Raw genomic sequence first — 9,817 nt, 5'->3', positions numbered from 1 at the left:
ACGCAAAGCTAAATTAAAACAATGTTGTCTTGCAAAAGCCTTAAATGCGCAGACAACGTTAAGTTTTCGACCTCGCCATTATTTGCAGAGGCAGAGCTCATTTAGGCCTTAGCTGTAGCCTACTTGGAGGAATGCTCGTCGGCCAAAACATATTAGACGAGGAATTGTGGAGGCATAATTATTTAGAAAACATCCATCTGTTTGCAACATGTAGCTTAGCAAATATTGATTTGGTAACTCCAGTTCCCTGCGGTTTTTAAATCAGCAAAATAGTCTGGCTGATTGATTGAGATTCTGTTTGTTAGGCCCTCTCTGCAGCCATGTACTCATTACTAAATGCGTTCGCAAACATGATTCCACATTGAGTCACAATGAATACAGAATACAAGCACTTAGTGATTATGTTTATATTTGCAGAGGTCTATATCTACACTCTATAGTTAAACTCGTAGGCTACAGTCAAAAAAAAGAGAGATGCACAAATACAACAACTATCACAAAAATACAAGACAGACAAGTCCGATCGCAGATGTTCTGTCTCTGTACAAAATACCACACCTGCACAACAACGTATAAAGGAAATAAACATGAAAGAAAACATTCACATCATAAATTATGGGATTGTGAAATTCAAAAGAATTCAAGTATTCTCTTTCTTCAGACAGTTTTAACGTGTCCAAACTGCACTTGTATAATTTCTATTACAAAAAACATAAAGGTATTTCAAAGTGAAAGCAGAATGTAATTATCTCCTTAGAAGTAGATTTTTTTCTTCTTTTTTTTCTCCTTTAACGCTAAACACATACATGTGCACTGGAAAATAACATAATCAGCATCAAACAGTCTCGAAGTTAAGGTTAATATAAAATCCAACGAAGTGATAAATATGAAGAGGAGGAGGGGATGGGGGTTCATCGTGTGTTTTGGTACATCTGTGCTGTCCATGTGACTAGTGGTTATTATGGTTGTTTTCTGACTGCAGTCCACATTATTGTTCTTTGCTGTCGGTCTTTTCTTTGTTCATTTTCTTCATCTTCATTCGCCGGTTCTGAAACCAGATTTTGACCTGCCTCTCGGTCAGATTCAGGACCCTAGCGACCTCGAATCGGCGGTCTCTAGTAAGGTACATATTGAACAAAAACTCCTTTTCCAGTTCGAGAGTCTGGTACTTTGTGTAAGGGCATCGCTTCTTCCTCGTGGAGCGGGCATGTATCCAATTTGCCACTGGATTATCTGCAAATAAAAACCATAATAATAATAATGATGATGACAGAATATAGGGGCAACACTGTGAGACATTTTCACAACTGAAACAATGACAAATGACTACTACATACGTGTTTAGCATTTAGAAAATGTGGATTCTGGTTTGACAGCAATTCTGTGTACTCATCAGAAGGTGCTACAATTGAAAACAATGTCAAATCATACACAAGTTAGTTAGTTCACCATTAAAGCTAAACTGATAGTAAACATTTTGAGGCAAGATTCTCTGCCTCAGACTATCCAACCCTACTCTGATTTGCTTCCTTGTCCCCTTAACTTGTGAGTAACACCGTCGTAAAATACTCAATGCGCTTATTCACTTTATTGGCCCATAAAATGGCCCGTGGTTCAAGCCTTTACAGGTCCGTGGTGAAAGTCCTCGAGTATGTCCCTACATTCCTCAAGTTGGCTGGAAGAGTCATGTGAATTTGTTTTGGACCCAGAGAGGACAGCAAATTTTCATATGCGACTATCATCATTATTTTGTGGGTGAATCATGTATTTTGCCACTGGGGATCAAATAGATCCAAAATGTGGCTTTTATGCACACGATAGGCCTGCATAACAAAAAACAGGACTGAAAGTCGGCTTACAGGGCTTGATGTGCCGTATGTAAAGGCACGGGGTCAAAACATGGTCGTAAAAATGCATCATAAGGCATTAACTGATGAATATTGATTCATGTGTCGGGTTAGGTTGTTCACAAGAACACCTTGTATGTTTTTAACATTATACAACACCCTTCCAAATTCAACGTGTTCCTGTAGGTTTGAGTCCATGTTTACAACCCCGGCTGATTTTATAGCCCCAATATTAGCCTAGTAGCGTTTGTCCTTTATAGTTCCTAAAGCTTTCCCCCCTAGCACTGGCGATTCAGAGCTGAGATGAAAATGGAGGATAAAAGATCTTATAATTTCACTTTCAGCAGGACGTTAAAATGCCTCGAAGCAAAAGCAGTTTTACACAATCCCAAACCAAAACTCCCACCCGAATGTAAAAGACTGTAGGAGCTTGAACTTACTCGGATCTAGCTCCGGCTTCTCGTCTTTATGTTTCCCTGAAACCAGGAGCTCCGACTCCGGAGAGGGGATATTCTGCGGCGTCTTGTCTCGCATGTCAGTGGATGAGCAGTACAGATAATCCGTGTAGGTCCGTCCGCTGGAGCCGAGACACTCGCCGGCTCTGTGCTCCTGAAAGGCGTCGGGCTTCAGCCCATAGTGCCTGCTGTTCCCCGGATAGCCATGGAAAGGCACGGCGCCTGATATCGGCTCCAGCCATGACCGCATATACCTCGAGTCTGTGCCTAAGTGAGGTTGGTGAGTGTATGGATGGTAAACCACTGATGACTGGGAGTGTACAGGGGCCCAGGAGGTGGAGAAGACGGGTGGCTTGGGTGCGAAGCTGCAGGAAGGATAGTCAGCACACTCCGGTACTAGGGACGTCGGACGAGGGCCGGCTGGGTGCGAACCGGGAGCCGAAAACCGAGTCGCAGTAAGGACATCCTCGTTTTCATGGTTGATCAAGGAGTCCACATAATAATTACTTATGGGACCCGTGGTCGACATGTCGAAGCTTCCCCGACTCTTTTACATGCATCCGATTATTATATGGAGTGTATGTGTACTTTTTTATCCAACCATAGAACAATCAAGGCAGGTAATTATTTCTCAACGCTTCCCTGGCTGCTATTGGCTGCCTCACCGACACGTGATTATATTTACCCCCACAAAAATTGTACAGTGGATCAATGCGCCACTTATCCTGGGATACCAGTGCACATAAATCGGATCAAAGATGTGCGCTTTTGCTCTTTTTCTTGGACGTCTTAGAGGTAACGTCAACAACCATGTTTATTTATAAAGAAAATATGCCTTTGTTGAGCTAATAGGGGCTCTAGTCTCTAGTCGCAGTACAGACCTGCGCACATTACGTCTAAAACCGAGCAAGGCACTATTTGATGGTGTAATCAATCTCTGTCTGGCAAAATCTACCGTAGCCCCTTGTTATTGCAATGGATGGTGTTACAGCTTTAAAGTGATTATTGAATCGCAGAATCCTTTTATCAAACCAGCAGCACATTTGATAAAGTCCTGTGTAATGCTGTTTATTCCTAAACACAGAGAGAGAGACGCATTCACAGTAGCTACATGTAGTCTAGACAGGCGAGAGAGGGAATCAAAATGCGAGATGCAGGATACAACAACAATAAAGTTTGCACTGCTTTAACGATGGCGCAACAGACCAAACATTTCCTAAATGGGGATCTGCGGAGATAGCAGAGGAGGGGATTCCGATTCTTGACAAGCTGCCCACTACAGCGGGCTATACTCGGCTAGTGACGTTCATGTTTTTTATGCCCATCAATAAATTTTAACGAGGACCATTTGATTGTTCATAAACGTGTCGTTAATAAGACTGCATCCGAGTTCCTCGCTCAACATAAAACCACCACCGCTGTATGCACGTGAAACAATTCCTATCAAACAGAGAGGCCGAGGACAGGAGAGAAGAGACTGCAGAGCAGAGGAAGTAAAAAGGTTCGTTAAAGGGCCAACTAGATGAAAGCTTTCATAACAGGGATAATGTTACTGTTGTATCTAATGGCAGGAGTTTACGGTTTTGCAATATACTAGTGTAGCTTGTCACTTAGGCTGTGAAACAGCCCTGAACTCTTCTGCAAGGTTGCAGCAAATAATACAACATTAATATGCGATGAAGAAGCAGTAAGAAGAAGTCAGCAGTGTCACAGGGAACACAAATTAGACTAATTGTGACATAAATAGCCTACTGAAAGTTTAATGCACACGTGCGGACAGGATGAGGTAGATTTCGACATGGCTGATGCATTAGTAAATCCTAAAAGCTGCACACGTTGTATTTCTGTGATGTGGTGACTTTGGTGCAGGAGTATATTTGTACATTTTGAGAAACGGTGACGCTGACGAGTGTTACTGTGATGAGTTTTAATCTTATGTGTATGCATGTATGTTTTATCTATGTTTTTGGTGTGCGGTGTGTTGTAGACTATTTATTTTTGTGTGATATGTATGATGTGCGGAATTGCTGCTTTGATGTTTGAAATGTTCTTGCACCAGGGGAAAAGCTAACTGAATGATTGCAAACTTTAAGACGAGAGAGCTAAATAGAAGGATGTGTAGACCTGACAGTCCTGATGTGCGAACGTGAAATTATAGTAGTTCAGCCGAACAAACCACACTTCACAATGCTGAAATTAACTCAAACTGGGAGCACTCTGTTCCATAAATTGCCAAATACGGTTTTAACCAGTTTTTAACCAGAGTGACCTAAAAGACACATTTCAAAATAAACCCCAATTTACATGTAGTAATTGTGCGTGCAGTGCATCTGTAGGAAAATAAAAACAGTAAACTGTCAGGATTTGAACACAAATCTTGCTTTTGCCATCGCCGAACTACAAGGCTCAAATGACGTCACTAATTAGCCTAGACTAAATTCAACTTTGGTCAAAATTAATTCTTACGCTTGGAAATTAACGGATATAGCCTAATACTAATATATTTGGACTTCATGACGAAAAACAAAATGTAACCAGTATACGCGTTACGAAGTGCGATGTTTGTCATGGATGCTGAGGTCAGATTCAACCATGAAATTTAAAAGGCCAGACGCCAGACCTTAACCCGGATAACGCCAAACGGTGTCCTGGTGTGTGCTGATGAATGCGCAAGACTTTGGCGAGTCAACTATTCCCCCACATGTTTACAGAAATAAAGCCGTTTATTAAATTTACCATAGGCCTGTCTCAAATTAGATATTTTTTTAGAGTTGTGAGTTTTCTACGGGTTGAAGGTCTAAGTCCGTTTATTCTACTGCTGCCATTAAAGCAGAAAGGAAAAGTGCTCAGTAACCATTTATTACCAAAACATATGGTCAAATAAATGCATTATATGGCCTGTATCTATGTCAAGAGTAATCCAGTGGATAATCCTTTATACTGTTTTGGGTGTGCGCGTGTACGCCCGTGTTTGGTGTGTATACGTGTACGTGTGTGGCTGTGTGTGTGTGTGTGTGTGTGTGTGTCCATTAATGAGAAGTGAGGGGTATTTTTTTTTTACAATGTATCTCTTCCACTTGTTTATCCACGTTTGTTGTGCTCTAATAAAAAACATCATTAAATATTCATTTGTTGTTGTTTCTTATTTCTACTTCTTCTTTATGTCTTTTACCTCTGTTCCTCCTTAACACAACTGGAGTTGCAAATAGACCGTTTAAGATTATACAGCCGAAGAAATGCCTCTTTATCGCTAAACCTTTCCGTATTTCATATTATCACTTCTCCTTTAATATTTTACCCAGAAACACAGTCTGCTATTGTAAGCAACATAAAAAAGTAGTGGTTTGTCAATATCGGTTTGAACATAAGTAAACTATATGATTCAGTATCACCAATATATGAACATAAAGACTAGAAATTAGATAGATAAAGCTAAAGTACATGCTTAGGAGACAGATGATACCAAACTGTTGGTTTGGTTTGCTTTTAGATGGGCTCTATGTTCGACTGGTCAAGTCAACTTTAATTACATTATCCAAAAATCACATTTGCCTCCGAAGGCCTTACAGTCTGTACAACATACGACACCCATATGGAGCCTATTTTCTGTTTTCATCTTCGCACAATTAAGGGATATAGTCGATTTGTCCTACATCTCAAATGCAAAGTCATTCATGCGTTTAGAACGACTTATAACAATGCTTGAAACTGATGCTATCATTCCGCCGCAGAATAAGCCTGGCTCTGACATTTCTCAATTACACGATTAAGTTTTCCATTCATAAAAAAGGGACAAATACGCATTAGACTGATATACTTGATTGAGCATGAAGCAAAAGATAGGCCCACAGGTTAATGTTCGCATGGTCACAGCTTTAGCCTACTTCAGCGTTGTTTTAGATATAAGGCATTTATGAACAGCCTTGAGCCCATATATTTCCAGTGGACGCTAACAGACGAAAACATCACAGTGAGCCACAGTTTGGGTGTATTCGCGCACTGACGCTTCATATTAATTTGAAATGATTGGCAAAACAATAGATTAAGGACCTACTCCTTTAATCCAAGATCTACAGATCACTTTGGTAAAAGCGTTGGCTTCGCTTAAAAGTAAGTAAAAATGTAAACAAAGCAGCTTCAATTAAGATCGCGAATTTGTCCGCAGGTTAAACAAAAGACCGAATCTTCAGACCAGCAAAAAGTATAAATGGTAGATTATGACTCTTTATTTGTATCCTTACAATCAGGGCAGGCTGATTACCAAGCTGAAATAATCCCCTGCAGGGCTACATGTTAAGGTAAAGATGATTCATCTTCATTGTCAAGGGAGTCTGAACTTTGTTTGTTTTTGCTTCCATCAGCACAAACAGTTTGTGTCGTTGCTAGGTGGAGGAAAAACCAATAATCGAACGATTTAAGATATGTGTTGTGACATGACTTTCTTTTATTAGACACGTACGGTCACATTTGCTGGCTTCTGTCTAAAGACAGGGTGAAGGCACACTATCTATTCTCTCCATAATGGCGATATTACATGTAGGCCAATTAGAACAGAACGAGAAATAGTCACAACAAATAAGCACAGTAAACCTCCCGATCAAACGCACACACACACACACACACACACACACACACACACACACACACACACACACACACACACACACACACACACACACACACACACAAACACACACACAGTGCAATTTAACCAAATTAGTGGTGTATCTATAGGCAACATTTGGATCAAATTATCCTTGCATATGGAAGTGAATATCACAAGTTATTTATAACGTCACATGTGCTGAACAGAAAGCACTGCACAACCAAGAGTTATTGTGTGATTAGCTGAAAGGCCACAAACATGTTCCGTGTTTTTCCCTTTACTGTATCACAGTGTTCTCGATCCAGGGAACCCGCTGCATTTTTACAGTTTCAGAGAATCCAAATACGCCTTTCAAATCTATTTTTCAAAATCAAAACACTTGACAAAATCCCTCCGTTTGTCAGCATAACATGTTCTGAGATATATTGCTGATCAATATTGATATTCTCACGGTGACTACGCCTGCCGCAGTGATGTGCATTTGGCATTCTCGTCCTACACAGTCTACAACAGTTTTTCTTGGTTAAAACAGTCGAAGTAGTGTCTGTGGAATGATAGATCATGATCCATTGAAATTAAAAAAAATTGCATGTGGCATTTTCTGCGTATACAGCTTAGTTGACTGTCAGTTCCAAATAATGCAACGCGGATAGAAATTATTCCCAATTATTAATTGCCATTCACAATTTAAAAAAAGCCACATTTTGAATTTTAATGCGCCAACAATGTTCAAAATAATACAAAACATCTTCCAGTGAAAGACAGCACCTCGTCTTCCGAATTTAATCGTCTACTAACTTTATCTTTTAAAAAAAAGCTTTACAAATAAAGTAGGAGGTGCTAATTTTTTCCCGATATCTGAAAAATGTGATGATGCACGTCAAAAAGGAAGAAGAAAGAAAAGCCGTTAGCATATTTGGTTCATGTCTGATCATGCCAGTGGCAGTAACACATCTTGAGGTGTCCCAAAGAAGTGGCTGTCTAAAGCCTTCAGTTCCTGTGCGTCACTACAAAGTGAAATAAATTGCTTTGTGTGTATATGGTTTTAGGGTGAATCTGTGCAGCTCTCGGGGCTGTTTCCAGCGCTGTAAAGTCTTTGTCAGTGATGCATTCCAAGGGAGACACTCATTCACTGAGCTGAATGAAAATGACTTTGGATTCCAGACTGTCTCTTCCAGTTGCACTACCGCCAAAGGGAGGGGGGCTGAGAAAACAAGGGGAAGTAGTGACCAGTATAAACACTGGACTCCCAGGACAGATGCTGACTGCGCCACAAGAACAGACTGTTCTATAAATAAGTTATTGCGTTGCTTTTGGATAAGCTCATCACTTTCCTGAAGACTTTGATTTTCCTTAATCTCCTCTGGTTAATTTCACCTTTGCTAAAAACATTATTATTCATCAATAATGTTAGTAATCAAATGGATTACTGGATTAGGCGAGACTTAAATAAAGTTAGGCCTATACTTGTGATGGTCAGTGGCTCGCTGCAGGCCTGCTACAGCCTAATCATTTCCGACATAAATAAATTAGCCCATGTGTGCCAGCAATTTCTCAAATAATTCAGTGCCATTGGGGCACAATTTAATTTAATAGTGAGGACATCGTGGGCTAAATCTAAAGAAGATACAAGTATTCTTATCTGTAAACTCAAGTCTTAAAAACTTGGGTCTTAATTGATAAAATTAGGGCAATATAATACAGGCTACATATATACACAAGTACCTTCAGCTCGTTAACGGGCCGAGAAGTTCAAACTTCAAACTTTGCAGTAAAACAATTAAGGTTAAGGACAATTAAAATATGACATGGACAGGCTAAGCTATGCACAGAAATAATGTATGCAGAATTTCACTGAAAAAAAAATAAAATAGGCCTCAATTAGCAAAGTGTGACTTCTAATGGGATGATTGCTGTCGTGAGTGTAAGCGTTATTATGTGTGGATAACATTTACTTTCAAAGTAAGAATTATTTTAGATCACATGGTGTCATGTATATTTTATTCTCAGCATAAAACTTTCTAATAAACAGGAAATTAGAATTGCACGGCGTTTTGGAATAAAACATTTAAAGCAGCCATGCATTAGCATTTACAGGAACGAAGAAATATGATTCACATAAGATCATGGAAATACGCATCCATTTCACGTTATAGACTCAGATCCATTCGTCAGATAAATGAATGAGTCAAATATGTGACATGTATCCTATCTAGCTATCCATCTAGCTATCTATCTATCTATTCAGATCATCATAAAGCAGCTGACACATGCAACACAACGCAGTCTAAAACTTTACCCCATGTTGTTTACAACCTATTCTCCTTCTGAGAGCCTCAGAAGGTTTTACAGCCCACCACAAAATAACAGCAAAGAAAGAAAACGTCTCTGTCCAAGGTATTGCAGCTCAGTTCATTTACAATGCCATTTGCGGGACCTGGGTGACTATAGGGGGTAATTCAGCGGAAATTGTGCCCTTGATGAAGACGAACTGACGTAATCAAGGCAGTTTCTTGTTGCCGAGCCAGGAAGCCAACCCCAACAACATGAAACTACCTAAACCACGCTTCAGCTTCGCGCAAAGGGGGTTAAAATCCATGGAAAGGACAATGCATGCAAAAGCCAAGTGAGGATTAACACTATCCAGCACAAAGAGAAAAGGCGAGTACCAACACAATAAAACACACTACGGTCTACTAGGGCTGCAGTCAAGCTACTTTCTTAACACTGCTGTAGACAACTTGCATATCTTGAATTGTTTACTCATAAAAAACAGTGTCAGTCTTAATACGCTATTGTTCCGATTCCATAAACAGCACTGTAGCAGCACAGCACAGCCATTCATTCAGCTGTTCCAAGTAAGCAAACTCAGAAATCAGTCACAGTTAGTCTCCAGAAACATAATGCAA

At 40.0% G+C, this 9,817-nt stretch overlaps 1 protein-coding gene across 2 annotated transcripts; it reads right to left on the bottom strand.

The window, feature by feature from the left end:
- Positions 1-391: 391 nt before the first annotated feature.
- hoxc9a (homeobox C9a) lies at positions 392-9,548 on the bottom strand. 2 transcript variants are annotated; one of them, XM_044211563.1, is made up of 3 exons: positions 2,288-9,548; positions 1,338-1,402; positions 392-1,233 (listed from the first exon to the last, which is right to left on the bottom strand). In XM_044211563.1, exons 1-3 carry the CDS (start codon positions 2,829-2,831, stop codon positions 1,084-1,086), a joined length of 759 nt encoding a protein of 252 aa, XP_044067498.1. In that variant the 5' UTR covers positions 2,832-9,548; the 3' UTR covers positions 392-1,083. The 2 variants fall into 2 exon arrangements, with proteins under 2 accessions (XP_044067498.1, XP_044067497.1); XM_044211562.1 differs by lacking the exon at positions 1,338-1,402 and having other exon boundaries at positions 2,288-9,537.
- Positions 9,549-9,817: the final 269 nt, after the last annotated feature.

Source organism: Siniperca chuatsi, linkage group LG10 (assembly GCF_020085105.1).
Source record: "Siniperca chuatsi isolate FFG_IHB_CAS linkage group LG10, ASM2008510v1, whole genome shotgun sequence".
Classification (NCBI taxonomy): domain Eukaryota; kingdom Metazoa; phylum Chordata; class Actinopteri; order Centrarchiformes; family Sinipercidae; genus Siniperca; species Siniperca chuatsi.
This window is presented reverse-complemented; position numbering and strand designations above follow the sequence as displayed.